Source organism: Equus przewalskii, chromosome 4 (assembly GCF_037783145.1).
Source record: "Equus przewalskii isolate Varuska chromosome 4, EquPr2, whole genome shotgun sequence".
NCBI lineage: Eukaryota > Metazoa > Chordata > Mammalia > Perissodactyla > Equidae > Equus > Equus przewalskii.
The window spans coordinates 29310335-29333422 of NC_091834.1; the positions used below are offsets into that span (position 1 = coordinate 29310335).

At 34.9% G+C, this 23088-nt stretch overlaps 1 protein-coding gene across 1 annotated transcript in view; it reads right to left on the reverse strand.

Annotated features, from left to right (window-relative positions):
* Positions 1-23088, reverse strand: part of SEMA3D (semaphorin 3D) — a 188277-nt gene that overhangs the window by 16351 nt on the left and 148838 nt on the right. Inside the window, exons 12-16 of the mRNA XM_070615643.1 lie at positions 12338-12560; positions 9902-9990; positions 8041-8082; positions 5039-5196; positions 2700-2764 (exon numbers count right to left, since the gene is read on the reverse strand). Coding sequence (XP_070471744.1) covers positions 2700-2764; positions 5039-5196; positions 8041-8082; positions 9902-9990; positions 12338-12560 — 577 coding nt within the window. The remainder of the gene's footprint in view (positions 1-2699; positions 2765-5038; positions 5197-8040; positions 8083-9901; positions 9991-12337; positions 12561-23088) is intronic.

Here is a 23088-nt window from a genome sequence, read left to right on the forward strand (position 1 = left end):
AAAGGTGTCTCTAAGAAATCAACATTTTAGGCACAGAATTAAATGATGTGAAGATGGAGCTATGTGGACATCTGAAGAGAAGAGTTCCTCATGTAGAGAGGAAACAAATGCAAACATGGGTGAGGCAGGAACCAGACTGGTGCTTCTGAAAAAGAGAAAGCCAATGAGCAAGCAATGCAACAGTGATGCGAGAGAGGGTCAGTGGATGTATTAGGAATCAGACGAAGTAGAATCTGTAGGCCATGGTAAAGGCTGTGGATCTTTTACTAACTGTTCTAAGAAGCTAGTGAAAGATTTTGAGTAAGAGAATGAAGTAAGGAAATGATCTGACTGAAGTTTCTAAAAAGGTTACTCTGGCTACTAAGTAGGGAACAGACTGAAGAGGGGCAAGCATGGAAGCAGGGAGACGAGTTAAGCAGCTACTGAGGAGGTATGGTGGCTTCAGTTAGGTTGGCATCTATGGAGGTGATGAGAAGTATTAATAGTTGTGGCCATAGAACCCAAAGGACTTATGAGAAGCTGGTGCTGGGATATGAAAGAAAGTGAAAAATAAAAAGATGACTCCTAGCTGCTTTTTTACCTAAGCAGTTGGGTGAATGGTGGTGCTATTTATTAATATGGGAAAGTCTGCAGAACAAATAAATTTTGGAGACGATAACAACAATTCTTTCTAAGATATAATTTCAGATAATTATTAGGCATTTAAGAAGGGTTCTTGAGTAGGCGTACAAGCCATACAAATTTGGCACACAGGGTAGAGTTCAGAACTGGACTATGAATTTGGGAGTCAAATTGCCTCTGATAGTATTGAAATTGATGGTATTAGGGAGTGAATAGGCAGAGATTGGATATTTACATGGTGAGATGGAAAGCAAAGTTAAGAACACTCAGAAGGAGCAGCCTATAAGGTAAGAGGAAAACCAGAACCATGCAGTGCTATGAGCATTGGTATGCTGGGACACCATCTGTTTGAAAACAAAAAGCCCTGATTTGTAGTGCTTGTGATTTTCCTCGTGTAAAAATTCTCACTATGGCTGATTCAAGCTACCAATGGTTGAAAACCAGCTCACAAAATTCCTAAAGAAGAAGCCATCAGCTCTTATAGGACCAAAGGAACTGGCCCTAGCACATCATTGCCTGGAAGTCAAGAGAAGAAAGTCTTTCAAGCAGGAGGGAGTTAGAGATTAAGTAAAAATGAGAACTGAAAGTTGGTGATTGGATTTGGCAAGGAGGAAAATGCTGATGATCTTGACAATAAATGGACTGAGTAGAGTGATGCTGATGATTAGAAAAGAGGGTTACAGCAATGGGTTATAGCAAGAATGGGATATGGTGAAATGGAGACAATAATTGTGAGTGCCTTAGGCAGCAACTGTTTTATATCATCTTCTTTATAACATTTATCATTATCTGAGAAAACATATATTTTACTTGTTTTCATGTTTATTGCCTGCTCCCTCCCCTAATACACACTTGAATGTATATCCATGAATGCACAGATTCCTTTCTTTTTTTGTTCATTGGTATATCTTCAATACCTATAACATTCCTGATAAATCTCCTACGCACATGTGAAAAATCGTACACATAGGACACAGTAATGATTGCTAAATAAAACACTGGACATGATAGTGAGTCACTTACAAATTAGAACAAGAAGTCAAACATACTATTCTACTATTCTGGACCACAGCTTATTTTTCAGAAGAATGAAATTATGAATAATACAATTTGTTCTGTTTTTAAATTAAGAAAACTGCTGGACCACCAAGTATGAAATTTGGGTTGTTTATTCAGTGCTTGGGTAGTTCCTAACAATGTGATTAAGGGAAGGCAGTTCTTTTTTCTTTCCCCAGTTGTGTGTGCGTGTGCATGCACATGCGTGTGCACATGTATCTTCTATCTGAAGGTACAGCTTGACAGTTGAAAGTAACTGAGGCTCTGGAATACATACTCTCAAAGATTTTTTTTTTCTCTGTTACCAGACTCACTCAACAGACGTCCTCCCTATTTTTTACTCTACCCCGCTCATAGTCAGACTTTCAGGATCTTCCATTCTATGAAATTTTCTCCGAACAATATCTCTGAATGGTCTCTGGTGACCTCTCCTTTTTGCTAAATTCCCATATCACTAATTTTGCCTTATGACATCTCCCCAAAGAACCATAAGCTCTCTAAGGAGTTTCTTTGTCTCAAAGTATACCTGAGACAAGTGTATGCACATGGAAGTCACTTAGTAAATATTTTCTCATTGAATGAAAACATGAATAGTGAATACAAATAATGCAAAGCCTCCCTAAAACTTCTTTCTACTAAGTGCCTACACTTTCGTTAGACTTTTCTCGGAGGGTGTCTTTGAGCTTACTCTAAATGTCCACATGTTTTGGACTATATCCTGCTTTATATCTAACAGCCGTTTTCAAACTTTACAAGGATGGATAAGGCAGTAAAAAAGAAAAAAAAGGAGGGGAATTTTAAAAGACATATGAAACAAATAATGAAATAACAAAGGATTATTCACTTAGGCATATAGACAGGGGGTTGATTTACAAAATCTTCTATTGCTTTTCCAGAACACAGCATTATACACAATGAGATCTTCCTATATAATAGAGGTTTTAAGTTATATAGTATAAAGACACACAAAGAGTAAGCTTAAAATTTTAAATGGGAGAAAAACATATCAAACCTATACTTACTGTCTTCTATGTCCCAGCACTGGGTGATTGGGTCTCCATACTTTACATCTTGGCGTCTAGCTCTCCTGTGGAAAAAGAATTAAACTGTTTAGAACTTCAAGCCTGATAACTGGACTATCCAAAGTCTACATCTAACACAACAACAGTGGCAGAAGGAGAACTATGCTTGTCTTACTACTTAACTTCAGTGCAGGTCAATATTCCAATCACTCTAACATTAACTCAAACACTACTCGTAGTAGAACCAGTATTAGGCACTAGTTGTTCCTAATGGAATGAATCTTGTTTTGCCCATAAGATGATGTGAATTTTATTTAACTACTACAGCTTTCTCTTTCCTTTACTTTTGACAAGTTATTCAACAGAACAGGTTGAATATACATATAATTCAGGTTTTATGTACATCAAACAGGGGTAACTATCCCTACCCTCTTTTTTCAGTCAGTCATTGTGAAAGTAATAAGATATAAAAGAGCTTTTGTTAGCAGGTAGGAATGTACACACAAATACAAAACCCCTTTCACATGAAGATTCATTATTACACAAATTTGATTAAGTGACAAGATAAATACTGTCACTTGAAATAGAAGTACGAATTTGAAATGGTGAGAATGAGTAGAATTGATTCCTATCTGCTGATAGTATAGTTCACATTGTTTTTCTGATAGTGATATGATATTAATGATAATAATAATGGTTTTGTGCATTTGGTCACATATTTCCCTTAAGAGAAAATAGCACTATTGTATAAAAAAAAGAAAATCTGCTACCTCTAAGTTAAACAAGTTTTATATTCTTATAGTATATTTTCATTTGCTTTGGCTATTTTACGTTGCCACTTCAGTGATCACAGAGGTCACAGTAAAACTTCTGCAATATCTAGGGTGTTCCTTAAGGGCAATGCTGACCAGATGACAATCCTGTACAAGAGTCATCTATCACACACATTTTTTGGCTCACATGGACATTATGTTAGGTAAGGGAAAACATCACAGTGGCATGTCTGCAAGATCAGAGAGACAGTCTTGGGAAATACAAGAAGAAAAAATTATGATGGTATAAGGCACATAAGGTCAAGAACGTTTGTAAATCTTGGCTTCTTAAGGAACAGGGTCAATTCATCAAACTGAAGGTTCAATTACCAGCTAATGAGCACTTTTGTTTTCTAGCTTCTAGAAAAGAAAAACATTGCCCAAAGACTCACTATGATAAATATATTCTCAGCCAAAAACTATAACAAAATATTGCTGCTTTTTACTTCCAACTTGTAATACTGGTATCTCACTCACATTTAATTAAGAGATTTCAGGGCATATATGATGTCTCCTAATTTTAAGCAGTATCTGCTGTTGCACTATATATTTCATCTGTGTTTCCAAGAATTTGCAACTTGACAAATCAGTAAACTTTCAAAAGAAAAAAGTGCATATGTACTAGTGGGACTAACATAGGCTTACCTGTTACCTTATTTTGTTAATAAAGCCTAAAGATAAAAAAAATACCATATACAATTTGCTGACATTTTGCCTAGAGAAAAATATACTTTGAAAAATACTTTAGGTTAGGAAAAAAGTGTTACTATAATCCACATATTAAAACAATTATATCATACTATATTTAGCTAGCATCAGTCATATTCGTGGACATTTGGGTTGTTTCCAGTAATTTTACTATTGCAGACAGTGCTGAAATGAGCATCCTTGAACATGTAACTTTGTGGTACTTTTGCCTATGTCTGTATAGAATAAATTCCTAGCTGGGTATTGTTGGCTCAAAATAGCATTCTCTTTAAGAGCACAAAAAGCAGTGAACTACAAACTGCAGGAAAACAGTTTGATGTTTAAGTACATCTGAGTGGCAGAAATTGACCAAGTTAGAGTTATTACAGTAAAAGGCAAATTGTCCCAAGTCACTGGGATGTGCTGTGAGCTGTTTATAATCCACACTTTTACAAACACCTATATTTATACATTATTTGTAAAACAGTAAGTATGAGTATATACATATTTAGAAATAAGGGAACAAGGGAAGATGTAGAAAGGGCAAAGTAGTAAAGAAAAATAAACTTTTAATGGTATTTAACATAGATGAAGGAAAAGAATATAAACAATTTGTCAGAATTTTTAAAAGTTTCACATTTCAGAATTTCAGAACATTCCATTTTATCCTCCTTCAACATTTAGTTTAATGCAAAACTATAAAACAATATTTTAATTTTAATATTCCTACCACTGACCATGTTATCTATAGATGTTCTCTTTAAACTATTAGACAAGGTATTTGTGTGATATATTCACTGTGTATAATGAAGGCTTCATATCACTCTATGGGCCTCTTACCTTTTCGAAGTGGGTGCATAGCGAGAGCATGCATTTCCATCCCAGGCACAGTAGGGATCTCTGGCAAGACAACAGTCGGCACAGGCTTTCCCATAAGTGTCGCATCTATGCAAGGAAAGCTGAACCAATCCATCTCGGGAACCAATGTACAACTGTTGCTGCAAATCAGGCAAAACAAATGAATTAGAAGCATCTTTCCGATCAGTCTCAAGAACTCCCCTTTCTTGAATACCCCATCACAGATCTAAATCTGTCTTCTCAGGTGTCCTGCCCATTATAAACACTTGTACAGACATGTAACGAAGAGTAAGATAAGTCAATCACTTCTGCCCCTGGCAGGATCGTGGTTTGAAGATGTTGATACTGAAATGGACAGCATTCTACGGAGCTAGAGTAACCTTGGCAGTAATTTAAGAAGGTCAAAAACCAGCTGCTAGACTGAGGAATTAAGATGTCAAATTCTTTCTCAATAGTTGAAAATACACTTTGGTAGATAATATCAAGCACAGATGCTGTAGGCAACACTGATGGTCTTCCCCTGCCGTGGCTCCTTACATGAGAGATGACTGAAAGAGATTTATAAAACTTTCCTGTGGTTTTAACCAAGCATTTGCTAATGAAGTACTTACTGATTCCTAAAGGAAAAATGGGTTATAAGTGGGAGAGAAAGTATTTGATATTACTGTGAAGAAAGTATTAAGGAGACTTGAGGGATGCCATATCACAAATGAAAGGCTGCATGATATTGAAAAACTTAGCAAATAAAATTACATATTGAAAATAAGGTCTGAAAATAATGCACTGCTCCCTGCATGTATTCATCTGAGTGTATGTGGTGAGGGGTGGGGTGGGGAGAGGGATGATACAAGTGAATAAACCATCTTCTGCGCCTTCAAGGAACTCATGGTCAATTCTAGTGAACTATAGCACACTTTAAGTGGAGGAAAAAAACCTGAGAAATAGATATTGACATAAATAATATCCATGTACTCAACCTACAGAAATGTATCTTATACCATTGCCACCCATTAAAATGTCAGTTAAGACTTCCTGGTTACTAAATGCAATGTACATTGCACTTGTTTTACAAAAATTCTCCATAGTATTTGACGCCAGGGACCACATTCTTGTTGAAACTCTCTTCACTTTCTCCTTTTCTCCCTTTTTATTTCTGCCTAAGACTTCTGTCTCCATTGATGATTCTTTTCTTTGCCGGGTTTCCCTCTTTTCTATTCTCATTTCTTTACCTTCCTTATTGTACAAAGGCTCAGATATATCTTGTAAATAACATAAATGTGGACATACTCATACCCCTAAATCTACTCCTGCTACCCTACCTTGGCAAGAGACACCATCCCAGTTACCCAAGACACAAAGGTGGGAGTTGTCTTTGAATCTTCTTTCTTTGTCATTGAATCTGTCGCCATATCTTTTCCATTCTCTCAGACAGAACTCTCTAATCTACTTCGTCCTCTCCCTCTCCACTGCCACTGCCTTGGTTTCTGTCCTTATCATTTCTTTCCTGGATTACTTATAAGTCTCCTAATATTTCTGCTGGGTTCAGCCTTGTTTTCCAGCAACCCCCACCTCTACCTCAGGACTCAATCCATTTTCCACACTGCCACGCCAGACCAATTTTTCTAAAAGTAAACTCTTATCACGCCACCCTCCTGCTTAAAATATTTAAAGGTTTTCATTGTCCTTAGATAAAATTGTTATACTTCTTAGGAGGAAATATAAGGATGTGCCTAATCTTGCTCTGTCTTACTTCTCCAGATTCATTTCTAGCATCCTTTGCTCTTAGGCATACATATGTCCTTTGTATACAAAGTTCTTAGAATAAGCTATTGTCTCTCACTCTTCACATCTTTTTACTCTTCATACTCTTTACAACCTTCTACTTGTCAAAGCTTCCCCATCCCATACCCCTTTCTCCTTATCTGGTTAACTGCAACATCCTTCATAGCTCAGGTTACGTCTCTTTTCTTTTAGCTACCTTCCCCTACTGCTCCTGGCTCCCTTTTAGGCCAGTTACTCTCCTGTGTCTCCCTAGTACATGCTTCCATTATTGCTCTGCATTGTTAGCATGCTTCTTTGTCTTCCAGCAACCATGAACTTCTGGAGGTTAAAGGCTATGTCATTCATTCATTTCTATATCCTCTAAGTAGCAGGGCTTCAAGAACTAAATGTTGAATGAATGAACAAATTAATGGAAAAGACCTGAAGAAGAAACCTATTTAGATCTTTTCCCTAAAAACCCTGTACCATACTAGTCCTAGTGGATTAAGACAATGTTAGCAACACCTTAATGTGGAATATATTATCACATGACTTTCTTAAATCTTAGGGGTACATAGAGAAATGTTAATACAAGTCTGAATGTCTTGAATCAATTGGGATTTGGAGTATCATATCCAAGAACTGTGAAATCATGTTAAATGTTATTATTGTTGTTATTATTATTAACTACCATTTACTTCACATTTAATGTACCAGCTCTCTCTCTAGAATTTTGCATGCAGCATCCTATTTATTAGGAGGTGGATATTATTTTCTAACTTTACGGTTGAGGAAATTGATTCCAGGAGTCAGATATTAAGTGGAAGGTTGGAGGTTGATTCTTGGGCTCTTTGCCACCACCAACCATAGTCTACCTCCTAGGCTCCCTGATTAAACACCATTTTTAATGATTAGGGCTGGTATTCTATATGAATTCCTTATGGCTTTGACAGAAAGACATTCTCATGAGACTAGAAACATGAGCTTGATTTTCAAGAGGTAAAGGAAGAGGAGAATATATTATTCAATTAATGAAATTTGGTTCAATTTCTCCAATGGCAAGGCTGAAACAAGGGCCTCTAATCAGTTAGAAAAGAAACAATCTAAAGTTTTTCACATTATTTATAATTTAACTTTCAATTTCAATGGATTTTCCCTAAAATGAACTTTGATTCAAGCAACCTCTTGCTTTTGTCAATTTTTACACAAAAATTAGAAAGTACCTGCTTCAGGGACAACTCCATGTTCAAGATGATTGACGAGTGCTGAAAATAGAAGTTAAATGTTAATAAAGATAATCATTAGCAATCTTTTATAGTAGCCAATATGTTGTTTCATCTTATACCAAAGATCACTGAAGTAAACTTCAAGGCTCGTTATCTAAGGGAGAAAAGGATCTTAGTGTTTGCTATTTCCTTCCAATGGGCAGTGATTCTACCTTAATGGAAATTATTAAAATAGTTGTTTTAAAGTACCTTACTAAAGAAAAATCACCTAAATGTTGAGGAAACACTCTGCATTGAAAATAGTTTCCAGTTACCCACAAATTTTTCCTGCTTCTAAATCTGCTTATCTTAACAGCTTCCATATAATTCAAACTAGCGTTGACAAGAAATCTCCATAATCATTTATTACCTCTTTCTGCTCTTACTTAGATCAGTAGTTCAAAAACTTGTTCAAGTAGCAGAATTCTGAAAGTTATAGTGTTCCTTATGGATGACCATATTCATTATGGAACACTGCAAGATGCGGATGTACATGATATGAACTAGGACCAGTTTTATTTGTAGAAAATACGGCTCTACGCATGCAATATAAAATCAGAAACATGAACACAAAAGCTACCAAACTAAAAAGGATGGAATGTTTAAAAATTTTTTCATCTATTATCTATCTATCTATCTATCTACTATTCATTCATTTCCCATCAGCCAAAATTTACTAACTGGCAAACAGCAGCAGATGTCAAAAATTTAAGAAAATATATGAAGGAAAATTTTTAAAGAGAGGAAGTTCTGTCCAATAACTTTTATGTTATGAATTAACAAAACAGGTTCATTATTTAATCTTAACAATGGAATCCAAACAATTCCTCTTGACCATTAACAACCAATGAGTGACACTTGTTTGAATGTGCCGATATGTGTTTGGGGGTTTTATTTTTGGATTTGGATTCACACTTATATTTGACATCGGCTTTTCCCTTAGGAATCCCCCAAGATTTTGTTTTTGGTACATGCCAGATAGCAGGGCTTGTTCTTGTTAACTCCTTGACCACTATTATCATCACAGTGTAATCAGGATCTTATGGAACTCAGCATGTTAATTAACTTGCACCCCTCACAGTGGAAAGCTCTACTCTCTTTTAAGGCAATAGGTGTTTACATGGAAACAGTCCATTCTAGTCTGCCTCAACAAAAATGTTATGAAAGGCACAGCATATTTTTTAAAAGCTCTTCTGAGAAATACAATTTTATTTCCAATGTTATTTTCAAGAAATAATTTTAAATTGAATTTCGCTGAGGATCTACAAAGAATGCCACAATTCAAATTTGAATGTCAAAGACATTCCCCAAATCTGGAGGACTATTATTTTAGACCTACTAACTCTTTTGGTGAGTGAGGGAAGTTTTGCATACAGGTAGACTCACTATCATGCAACCTTTCTAAAAAACTTCCTTACCGAAAAGCAAGGACACATGATTCAGACACTCTTCCAGTTTTCTCAAATTCAATTGAGGAAAAATTCAAAAGTAAAATTTATAAAGTAGAAAAACATCTGGATAGCAAAAGAGACCCCAGACTTTCATTTACTGTGGCAATTTGTCTGAGCACATGCTTAGAGAATGCAGTAATAAGGGGCAATCCCAGGAGCTCCAAATTCAGTGGTATTCTACAGGGGAAGGTGAGCCTCATTCTTAGCTGCTTTTAAAACTATTTTCCCTCGCTTAAGGAGAAGGAAAATAAAGGAGCTAACTACACAGACTTCTCCAGGAAAAGTGATGATGTATTAAAACAAACCTGTCCCGTAACAATGACCGCTCGGTTTCACCATCTCCTCTGGAACTCTAGACTAAGTCTTACCTTGAATACCTGCAGCTCCTCCAGTACCACCTCTTCCATATTCCACTTCTCCTTTGAAATGCTGACGACTTTTAGGACTGTTCCAACGTCTGAAAAAATATATAACCCATGACCCTGCTGTTTCTCTTTCGATGTTTAGTTGTAAGTATATTCCTAACAATCTTCACAAGGCACCCCTCATTTTTCTTTAGATGCCTTTCAAGAAATCAGATTTAATAATGCATGCAAGAAGGTAAGCTTAATGTATATGATTCTCCCCTCCTGAAATATTATAAGTTTTAGCTCATAAAACACATATTTATAAAGAAAATATTAAAAGACACATACTTAGAAATTATTCCTAACAAAAGGACTATATATGTCTCATTTAAATATTAGTTGAAATGATAACAAAAGTGGAATGACATTTTTGGAACTTAATTAAAAAGGTTAAAATATATTAGAATAAAAAGTTCTCTCTTAATGTAAGAAATATTTATTCAGTACTTATTGTATCAATTCACCATGAAAGGCAAGATACATGTATTTTTAATAATGTTAACAAATGGAAGAGAAATCATTGACACTGTCTACATGGGGGAAATTATAGCTCATTCATCAAATAAATTTTACTTACAGAAACATTAATGGGCTAGAAATTGAAATTTTGTTTAAGATTATTGTAGTTCAATTTAAAAGACTATAACAAGTCTATATATTTAATAATATAAACCCAAAATTGACATTTAAAAAAGATGCCTTAAATACAGGATCTGACATTGCAGTCCTACAAAGTGTCTTTAGAGAAATACATTCAAAAGAACATTTTAGAAAAAGAAAAAAATCCCATTTGGAAATTAACTTATAGAAAATAGATGCTTTTAAACTTCTGAACACTGGGGTTGGGGTATATTAACATGTGTAGGAATGATCCTGTTTACACAAAATAGTTGGGATTATTTAACTCTGTATTTAAATAACTCTAGGATTTTTGGAAAATATTAAATATATATTTTCCAAATGTCATAATAGAATATCTATCCTTATAATTTTCTCTGTAAAAGTTAGGTAATACCACCTAGTGGCTGAATGGCATTGATGACACTTAAATGTTGAAGATCTAGGAATGAGCTTTGGGTGGGCAGTGCAAATTAAGCGGCAAAATCATTAGAATTAGTGAAAAACTACTTTAAGTTTTGATGCTTCAATAGTAATCTCTGTAGTCTTGAAAGCATCACTTATTTTACTGGGCCTTGGTATTGCCATCTGCAACATAATCAGGCTTGACCACTGGTGTTCTTGAAAGCCCCTGAGTCTGTCACACACACACACACTTCCTAATAAACCTAACTTTTTAAAAACCAATATATTTAAAAATAAAATTATTCTAAAATTGTTTTGTAGTCCTGAAAACCTATTTTGATAAAAAAGTCCACCTTTTGGAAACCCATTAATTTCTATTTCTTTATGCAATGCTTGATCCATTAAATTAGATAACATTGTCTAGGATGCAGTGCTTTTGTTTTAATGACACGTTATCTTTACTGCCATTAGAATTCACATGACATTATTAGATAATACTTTATTTTATTTTCTGGTGAGAGAGATTGGCCCTGAGGCTAACATCTGTGCCAATCTTCCTCTATTTTGTATGTGGGATGCTGCCATAGCATGGTTTGATGAGTGGTGTGTAGGTCTGCATCTGGGACCCGAACCTGTGAACCCCAGGTCCCCAAAGCAGAGCATGCAAACTTAATCACTATGCTACTGGGCCAGCCCCCAATAATACTTTATTTTTATTTTTTGAGACGCAACAAATAAGCAATATTTCTTTTTCTAGAAAAAATATGTTTTAACCATTTTATAATTACTGAATTGGCAGACAAAATAATAAACAAATAGAAGAAGCTCTAATAATGAAAGTGATACTGGATCTACAAAATTCAAGGAGGGGAAAAATAATCGCTGAGAAGCTTCTACTTAAAGATTTTTACAAAGCAGCGATTAACTCTTTTGAAAAGCTATCTTAAGTCAACTAAGTTAGCGAATCTCCAAATTGGGTAATGGGATCCTTTGAGGTAGGGCTTATCAAATATCTCTGTGGAGAGAGGGAAAGGTGAAGTTTGAAAATAAAGAAACATTGCTTTGTCCTACTTGTTTAATTTTAGTCCTTAATCTTTCAACAAATATGTATTGAGCACCTAATCTATAGCAGGAACATTGCAGTCATAATATACAAATATATTTTGAAAGCTCAAATAACAGTAACAAAGGCTGGGAGATATTTATGATTGTCAATTAAAAGCACATGTTATGAAATTTTAAGAAATACTAACTAGGTATTATCTAATAATTATTCATTTTGATTTTGACCAATAAATTTTTTGAAGGTTTTGTTTTCTTTGTCTAATAATGAAAAATTCCTTTGAAAGAAAACATAAGCTGGTTTTAGCGTACCTGTTCCAAGAAACATTACATCATACTGGCCATCTTCTGCAACGACATGATCCACCACAATCTGTGTCAGTCTATAATCCACATTGATTCGCTTGAATGTTGGTCCTCCCGCAACTGGATATACTGACTTATACATCACAGGGTGCCGCTTTATGAAACTGATGACATCATCTGGAAAATCTCGTGTGGATTTAATCAGCGGGTCATAGGTTTTACTTGGACACTGAAAAGAAATGAGGAGAGGAGTAAAGCATTGTTCATGCACTTGAGAAATTTACATTTACTTCTAATAAAGGTTTTAAATCTTATCACTGATAATATTAAAGGAATGGTCAACAGGATCAATATGGAATCATATGTACTTGTAAATAAATGAAGTTTACTTCAAATATATTTAAATCTAGTTTTCTCTCTCAAAACTATTCTAAATTATTACAATGGAATACTATTCAGCCATAAAAAAGAAGGAAATCTTGCCATTTGTGATAACATAGATAGACCTTGAGGGCATTATGCTAAGGGAAATAAATCAGACAGACAAAGACTGTATGATCTCACTTATATGTGGAATCTGAAAAAACAAACAAACAGCAAACAAAAACCAAGCTTACAGATACAGAGAACAGGCTGGTAGTTACCAGAGGTGGGAGTGGAGGAGTAGGTAAAATGCGTGAAGGGGGTCAAAAGGTACAAACTTTTAATATATTTTCTAATACTGTATGGTATATTTGAAAGTTGCTAAGAAAGTAGATCTTAAAAGCTCTCATTACACCATAAGAAAAAAAAATTTGTAACTGGATGTTAACAGACTTGTGATGATCATTTCACAACATATACAAATATAGAATCATTATGTTGTACACCTGAAGCTAATATAATGTTATATGTCAATTATACCTCAATACAAAAATTAATTCTGCACATATTTTAAGTCTTTTGTCAATGCCCTCTTGGGATGCTCTTTCCAGCTGCATTGGCACAAGTGAAATTTATCATTTCAATCCCAAGACAATGTCTTTCCTTCCAAGAAAGCTGACCTCAGAAAACAGATCATAAAACACCCATGCTAGATATTTCCACTGTCTTTCGAACAGTTCTCTTCTAAAATTAACCAGATTTCAAGACAATGTTTTCACTTGCTGGCATGTGGAATGGCTAATGGTCATCAAAGAGAAACTTGTGAAACAAATTATCCTTACTTATTAAAGTTTCTCAATGCTTCTTCAAAAAAAATTCTAAATTATATCTATTTATCTGTATTTTCTAAAGTTTTCAAGGAGAGCTCTTTTCTTATGAAGATTATTGTTTCTTATGAAGATACATGAAATGAGTTGAAATAATTATGAAGAAAGTGATCTATAAACATGGGAATATAAAAGAAGCCACTATTTTCAACTCCCTTTAATCAATTTAAGATTTCAGTTTTAAATTAAAACCATGATTATTAAAAATAAAATGGAACAAATCAACACATAAAAATTACTGTAAAAGAGCTTTAATAGCTGGACATCATAAATATCTAGTTTTCTTATAACTGATGTTAAAATTATACCATGAATAATTCAAAAGCTCTTCCCTTGAAGGATCTGTGGAGAAACCCTCAAGGGATTTTTCTCTTCTAAAATTGTCTCATGTGCCTTTTAGTGCTCACTAATTCAATAGTTAGCATACCCTGCCCCCTGGTGGTAAAAGGAAAAAGTTCAAACTAGTACAAATCCAATGAAATTGATGTGACTACCAAGAGAACATGAGTAAAGAGGGAATTACTTTATAATCTGACTTTTTTTCAGTAAATATCTCCCCTCCCACATACTAAATCTATTTTATGATTTCAATATACTGTAATTTAGAAAGTTACCTCAGAAAGAAGAATTCTGTTATCACATTTCAATTTTTAATGAGCTAATACATACTTTTGGAATGGAAAATTTTGGCTATATGAGGCAGGCATAGAGAAGAAAATGACTTACATTAAGGAAAGTTTGTAAAAAGCGTGCTGCTTTTGTCCTATTTTAGTTTTTACACAAATTGGAATTATAAGCTCCATTGATTTGAGTCATTTTTATGAGGCATTAATTAGAATCTTGCCAAGGTTCCAAGGCATTAGGAACTAATCCATTAGGAACTAGATCATTAGGAACTAGATCCTCAGGGAACTAATGGCAGTGGAACTAAAGACACTAGGGTGATCACAACATATGACCCTGACTTTAAATTTAATAGCAATAAAATCATAATGGCTCATAAATTAGAAGAAATATCAAAGGAGTTATGCTAAAAAAATCTGCTAATGATTTTCTATAAATAATTTGAGACTATCTTTGTCTTTCACAAAAATCTTGCATGCGTGATCTTAAGAAACTGATCTTTTCTTGATATCTATTTACTTGTCCCAGGTTTACACCAAAGAGGTTAGAAATGTCCTAGAATATTAGTCATTTGGTAATCACTTAGCATATTCTTAACTGGATGTTGGTCTCAAGATCTAAATCTGTATCTTCAGTCATTGTTTCTAGTACTTAGCTTTCAGCCAAGTGGAATCTGTCAACTCAATAACGGAAGGAACCCTATATTAAATACATTAAGCTGCGACTCAAAATGGATATGAAGCTCAAATGATACAAAGCTCTTGCCCAATTACAGGCTGCATGTTTGAGGCTCAGTCAAAGCCATTCATAGGGGTATTGTTTATAATGTCTGCAGCACAATCTGGTTGTTCTATCATTAAAATCAAAGCAAAAACAAGACTTTGCCTGCATTACATTTTTGAAGCAGCCCTGCAACTTAAGGAAAAAGATCTCTTTTGACCTTGCAGCTGTAGTCACGCAGTAGCCAAAATTTCAAAAGAAATATCATGACATTTGAGCCACAGTTTTTGATTTCAAACTTTCAAATTATAAGAAATTTTAATGTGAAAAAGTATAGGTGAATGAAGAAATGAACATTTAGCAAAGAAACAAATATGACAATTTTTCTCATTGCTCACCCGTGACAAAAAAATTTAAGTGTAATAAAATCTAAGAAAAAAGGAAGGGAAGGAAAACCTGGTTTCTATTGACTATTATAAAATGATCTTTGAAAATGTATTTTTTCTTGTGGCAGCTTTTCCTCATGGCATGCTGCCAGTGTTTGGATAATATCTTTATCCTCTGGGTGGCTGTGTGTGATCTCTCAGGTCTGTGGCTCCACCATGATTTCACAAATGCAAGTGATTTGGTAGTTAGTCCCTGAGGTTTAAAACAGCACAATTTGAACCAAGTATTGTTATTTCTGTACATTAGAACCAAGTGGAATTTTTCCTTTGATATCATATAGCTAGCAGAGTAGCACACAGATCTAAAAATAACTTGAGACACCAAGCAATGTATGTAGGTAAGAGTAAAGGAGGAAAGAAAAATTCTATAATGGAGAAAGAGAAAGTGTGGGAAAATGCTACATCTAAAGCAAATGAACATATTCAATTATTTTTCTTCAAAAAATCCTAGAAAATTTCCTATTGCAGCTATATACCCCAGATGTTAAAAATCTACTGACCTTTTCTCTGTAGGTATGCACTTTTAATTTCTACCTGTTAATACAGTCTCTCTGACTACACTGTAGAGGGCCATTTATTTCTGCCACCAGCGTCTAACATTTGCCTGACTTCCACATATTAGCTCCAATGACTATAGGAAACAAATCAGGAACTTAACTGCGTCTCCACCTACTGTTTTGAAAAACTCTAAGACAGTTTAAAATTTAAGAAGAAAAAAGGAAAGAAAGCGATTACCAAAACTTTAAAATGTCAGTATCTTGCTGGAAACAATACCAGCATAAGGGCAGAAGAGAAAGGAGACCTGCCTAGGCAAATCCTGAGATGAAAGGGTGAACCCAATCCTGGTTCAGCGCCTATCTCCCATGGCCGGCTGCCACAGCTGGCTAGGTGTGATCGTGTTATGCTTGGCAGATCTGCATGTTTGTACAGGGCCTTTGGTGGTGCAGTGGGAAGCAATGGATAAGAGGAGAAAAATGGTTTTTATCCAATGAGAGAACTTTGCCCCTTGGCAAGGCACCAGACAGCTGTTAAAAGTTTTCTCCCCCTGCTGCTTCAGGCTACTTTCTACAGGTTGCAGTTTCCTTTTAAAACAAATCAGAGGAATGACTAATGTGAGGGAAGACATGACACAAGGAAAGATTGAACCAGGCTTTCATTTTCAGCAAGCTGGGAAAAATAAACTAAATGTGTAAAGGAAGCCTGTTTTTTATTTATAAGGTAAAAAATGTAATAGGTGCCATCCTATCCCCCTGCTTATTAAGTCAGTTTATAACAGATATGGACCCTATATTCAATATGAGAGGTAACATATATAGAGGTAAATTCCTCTCTCTCTCCTTTTTAAGATCCCCTTTCTCTTAGAGGAATTTCTATACCAGCAAAAGGAAAACACTACTGAACATAGTAAGTAGCCTGGGATTTGGAGAATCTCATTTTAAAAGTGAATGTTGGCCCTAGCAAAAAGAAAGCTGAAAGCCAGTTGAAAAGATAAATTTATGTTAGGAATCAGTTGCCTCTCACCATTTCAGAGAAACACAGCCTATATACAGTTAAAGGAAAATGATCATGATGCTCTGTCATACACCTTCAGTGTAATCAGATTTAGGATCTTGGAGTCAGGAGGCCCAGATTCTAGTCCTGCCTCTGCTTCTCCCTTCTAGAATCAAAAACCTAAAAGAAATAGAATTAAAGGTATCCTCAGTAATTTAAAGATGTGACAAAGTAACAGTGTGTTATCCAACAAGTGGAAGGCCATGCAGTGAGCAACGTTGGGAAGAAAATAAAATTGTGAATTTAATGATAGAGAGGCATCTATGAGATAGTGATGCATAAGAGCGCAGAGTTTTCCACAGATTTTAAATTAATTAAGAAAGCTTTACTTAAAACAAAACCAAACCAACAACAACAACAAAATGTTAGCCATATTCCTCAGGTGCATAAATGAGAAGACAGTGTGAGACACTGTGAGAGAATTCCTCCACTATTCTCCAGTCCCATTTGGTAAGATTATCACAGTACAACACTATACAAATCAAAAGGAAGTTTAGGAAACTTTTTTGAATTTCAGATTTTTCTTTTTGCAAACCTATTTTTGAAGTCAACCTTAAAACATCTCTTTCACAATATAATCAAGACAATTCTTACTTAATGGGGCCAGCCTAGGCAAACCCAGATCTAATTTAAGAGATTAATGAAGACATACAATTCTAAGAATCATCTGCTCTGTCAAAAAAACGCATGCAGGAGAATGTCATTGCTCAAGCCAAATATTTTAGGTGGATCAGGGAGAGAAAACAGGGTCCCCAAAGAGTGTGGGACCTCGTGGAGTCCAAGGTGAAAGCTGGAATTTCTCAGCAATCATTCTAGTTCTCAGTAAAGTACCATTACATCTACCTAGTCTACTACATAGACAGAGTTATTGACATTACGTAGTATTATCTATGATACAATCTCTCCAAGATTTGCTTTTTTGAAGCAAAATCATAAGTCAATCTCAGTGAAGGCAGTGACACTTTGATACGTTAGAGTAAAAAGGGCCTTTTAGAACAGGTGCACATGTGAGGACCCAGAGCTGGTCTATGGTAGCATAATTGGAAGATGAAGTCTCTAGTGGACCTGGAACCAAAAGAACTTTGTGATCTTTCAATGTCTTTTACACAGTTAGAAAGTTTAACAACTTGCTGGGACATAAATAAGGACTGTTAGACGCATCCACAACCACATCCATAGTTTGGGGGATTTCCTCTTGTAGCAGAGAAGATGGACAATAAGGGCCTTTACGCAAAGGGGGGAAACAGGGAGGAACTGTACACGGTGGGACTTCTTGTTTAGACGAAGATTTGAAATGTTACAGAAAGGGAGAGATTTCATTATTATACATTTAGTGGTAGTTGAAAAATCACTTTAACACTGGTTTGTACTGGATCAGTTAAATTAAATAGCCAATTGACTAATATAAGGATTTGGCTTCAGCAAAAGGATTTAAAATTTTTCTAAAGATCTGAATTCCTAAAATAGAATTGGAGAGGGGAGACGTTTATTCAGGGATTATTTGAGATTTAATAATTTTTAGCCAAGTTTTTACAGGACATTTTAATATTTTTCTTCTTTTTCTCACTAAAAGGACAAGGGCATATTATCTATGCTCAGAAATAAAACATGGAGAGGCAATAAATAGGAAGAAGGAGGTTAGCTTAGTGGTTTTGATATTTCATGTGTCTTAAGAGCAAACAAAGAAAACTAACAAGAAAAAGAATTGGAAAGTTAGAACTGAAAATGAGCATTTCTTCAACGTGTCCAGCATCAGGTAGTGTTAAGAGGCAGAGCTGCGGTGAGAAGTCTAGTCCTTAGTATTCAGTCAAGGATGGTTTTTACCATGTCATGGTGTTCCTTGAAACAAGGCTTTGTTTCAAATATTTGAACCCAGAAATTCACAGGAATCCTCGCAATCACTATACACATTACCTATTTTTAGTATCTATATACAAAGAAAGAACATATTTTACTCGTGTTTAAGCTATTAATGGGAATTACAATGTGTTTATCATTCACCAGTGTACACTTAGTAAAATCATGTTATTAAATTAAAAGAGAGTATCCATAGCTACCTCTTTTTGTTCGATAACCAAAAAAAATGGAGCCTTAGTTGGGAAATGCCTGTGTAGGTTTTGATCTTTAAAAGTAAAGCTAAAACATTTAATAGTAAAAGCAGTAACTATTTGGAGGAAAACTGAATTTAAAAATGAATTGTTATTTTTACAAAATTAGAGGTTTAGAAACTGTCAAAAACTGTTGCAAAGTGATTCAAGAATAGTGAAACATTTCTTAAATATTTGAACTTCAAAAATAAGTACTTTCCACATTTTGGTTACTGTGAATGGTGCCACAATGAACATGGGAGTGCTAATCTCTGTTCAAGATCCTGATTTCAATTTTTTGGGATAAATACCCAGAAGTGGGATTGGTGGATCTTATGGTACGTATAATAAGGTTTCAAAACTTCATTAATATTTGTACAGACAACAGATCAATCTCTGGAGAAACAAAATTCTACCAAGTTATTTGTTTTTATCTCTTTCAGGATAGAAAGGCATGGAGGATAACGGCATTTGATTTGGAGTTATGTCAATCTAAGTTTCATCCCGGTCTGTCTCCCCACTTCACTAATTCTGAGAACAGGAGCATGCACGTATCCTCAGTCGGCTTTTTCTTATCTATAAAATTATGATAATAATATCTACATTACTATGTTGTTGCAAGGAAGTACTGAGATAACAAATAAATGCTTACGCCTGTGTTTGGATCATAAAGCCTGTTCAATATGGTTTTGAAATTTCTGAACTGGTGGTTCACTGGAGGTTCTGAACTGGAGGTTTGTAGAAAATAAGAAGACTCATAACTTCACTTAAACAAAAATTACTGAAATTAGGTTGCTTAAAAAAATTAGATGAGAGAGAATGTCAGGAGATTATGTAAAAATAAATGCAGTTAATGTTAGATAGGCATTTAGCAGTACATCAATCAGGTACATTTAGAGAATATGTGAATATCAGAGAATATTAAAGAGTAAAGGAGAGAAGACTGGTCAGAAAACTCCACCATCCCTCTTCCCTCTGCTGTGTTTGGCAATATGACATTGGGGAAGTTATTTAATTATTCTGGGCATTGGCTTCCTCCTCTGCAAAATGAGGCTGAATTATGTGGTCTCTATCATCCATTGGGTTCACAGATTATCAAATTTTACAAGTATAGTTATTCAATACACTGTGAAGTATAATTGCAATAATTTTATGAATACAGAGTTATTTAAAACAGCAAAGTTAGTTTATAAAAAGCATATTTGTGTAACAGATTCTCATATCAGATAATGATGTTCCTAACTTCAACATCAGCCCTCCAAATATGAAATATAATGTGGAAAATCCAACTAATAGCATTATTTGCAAATAAAAAGTAAGATACCATTTTTAAAAAACTAAGAAAGTAATGAAGCCAAAAGCTTACACATTTATGTATGATTTTACAGATATTTTCAAATTTGGTCATAGAGATTTCAAAGAGACTATAAAAGTACCTAGTTACTGGAAACAACTGATACCCCTTGGCTACTGTAGCTTTCTAGCTCAATGCTCCCCCAAACCTTTCAGGAGCAGTGGTCACCACTCTTTTTACACAGGACCAACTGGAAGAGTTTGGTCAATAAAAAATAGTTTAAAAATACCTTCATATTATTATTTCACATAAATAAATTCTTTAGACCGGCTTATATCGTTGCTCCCCATTTAAAATCAGCATAGACATATCTGAGCTTAGTTCAGAAGAAGAAGAAGAAAGAACCACACTTTTAACATAAACTATAAAGCAAAATAAATAACCTCTGACAGCAACCAGTATAATTTCTTTCCTCTCTCTAAGTTCCATAAAAAGGACATAATCTACCTGTTCAAAGAGAGTATTCTGATGGAATCTTTCTGAGGGAGATTTTGCCTTTCTGTCTCTGTTACCAACAGTGGCCTGAGAATGGGCTATGGATAAAAGATTAGGCGTAATTCTCAAAGCTCAGCTTAAAATGTGAATGTGTTAACACATTTTTAAAAAGCATAGGAATTCTATGAGAAATACTGATATTTAGAAAGGATAAAGGAATAACTCGGTTAAATGGCATTTATTTATGCCTGATAATATTCTTCCTTTTCTAAATTGTTAAATAGAAAAAAGTTAACTATTTCTTTAGTAGTCTGGATACAGCCTATTCCCTAGATAATTCTGAACTCTTCAAGAAAATACCTATGTGTAAACTTTTGAGTCCTCAGCAGCAAAGACTGGTGCTTCTTTTCTCATTGATGAAACACCCTCATCACTGACACATATGCTTTACTATCTGGTGAGAGGGAGGGTCACTTATTCACATTTCAGAGAAGTGTCTGTGTCCTTAGGAGAGTCAGGAGCATGAGAGTCAGAGCATGTGAGTTCTCTTTAAGCCTCATATGGCCTTCACAGTTCGTTCAGGCAGGAGAAGGGAAGCAATGACAATAGCCACCTCTGCAGCACCTCTAACCTACCCTATAATTGGAAAGTAATGTAATCTGGAAGCATAAGCATGTGATCATTTTGATAATTAATTTCAATTTCTTAGCATTATAAGAATCAACTGCTATATATGTATGAATTCAAATAATTTTCTGCAATTAATGTGTACGGTTTCAGTCCCAAATTCTTTCTCCTATAACATCCAGATGTTAGAGATGTTTTTTAAAAATGGCCTGAATGGTCAGTCTTTCTTTTTTAAAACAAACTCATACAGAAACAGCTCAGAATGTGATAGTCTGTGATACTTAACCCCAGAATCCTAATATGGTAAAATTTCCCCAGCTAGAGCTCCCTCTGAATTTTAACCATCCTCCTCCTCAAAAAAACAATCCAAATATATGTCTGTATACACATATATATGTGTATGTATGGGATGTACACTCAATAAAAGATCTTCTGGGGCCGGCCTGGTGGCGCAGTGGTTAATCTGGGGCCGGCCTGGTGGCGCAGTGGTTAAGTGCGCACGTTCCGCTTTGGAGGCCCGGGGGTCACCAGTTTGGATCCCAGGTGCAGACATGGCGCTGCTTGTCATGCCATGCTGTGGCAGGCATCCCACATATAAAGTAGAGGAAGACGGGCACGGATGTTAGCTCAGGGCTAGTCTTCCTCAGAGAAGGGAGGAGGATTGGCAGCAGTTAGCTCAGGGCTACACTTCCTCAAAAAAAAAGAAAAAAAGATCTTCCATGGAAGGGGAAAAGAAATATAATTTAATAGAAAAAGGTTTTAATATAGTATCATAATACAAGGACTAAGAGCTTGGACTCAGCCATCAGAGTGTCTGGGTTTAAAACTCAGCTGCACCACTCACTAGCTTTGTAGCCTTGGGCAAGTTACTGCACCTATCTGTGTCTGAGATTGCTCATCTGCAAAATGGCATTAATAGTAACAGCACTTGCTTCAGAGAGTCACTATGAAAATTAAAAACTGTAAAGCCTTTAGAAGGGTACCTGCATACCCTAAAAGTCCCTACACCCCATGTTACTGGTAAAAAATAAAATAAAATAAGTAAGTATAGCTTTGATGTTCAATAAAATAAAAAAGTGAATCCTGAAAATCATATTATTTGCAAAAAAAAAATTATTTCCACAAAAGTTGTGATTACCTTATAATCAGTCCAGAAAATATCACCGAAACATACTTGTATTGAGGAATTACAAAAGGGAAAATGGACATGGCTGTAAAATGTGTTTCCCAAATTTAATCAGGTTATATAACAGAAGGATGAAAAGTGCATTCAGAAAGCCTGGCTACCAGCAGTTTCCCCTTTAAGAAGGAACATATGAAAAGACAAAATTCAGTAGAATTACACAGGTTAACTCAACAATTTTTTTCAGAGATTTTGATGATTAGTTTAGATCTCTTTGTAGAAATATTCATAATGATTTTACATGAAAAATATTAAAGAAAATTCTCCTTTTATATTAGGTCAATTAACCAACCTTAAAATATTTAAATAAACTGTTTTAATCATGTCAACAAAACAAAACAAAAGCCTCCATTTACATTGCACATATGGATTATAAACTGCAGGTTTTCTTTTTTAAACAGATACATAAACTCTAAAATACATCTCTTACTTGTTCCATCTGTGCTTTAAACATAATTTATACTATCTGAATAGAATTTT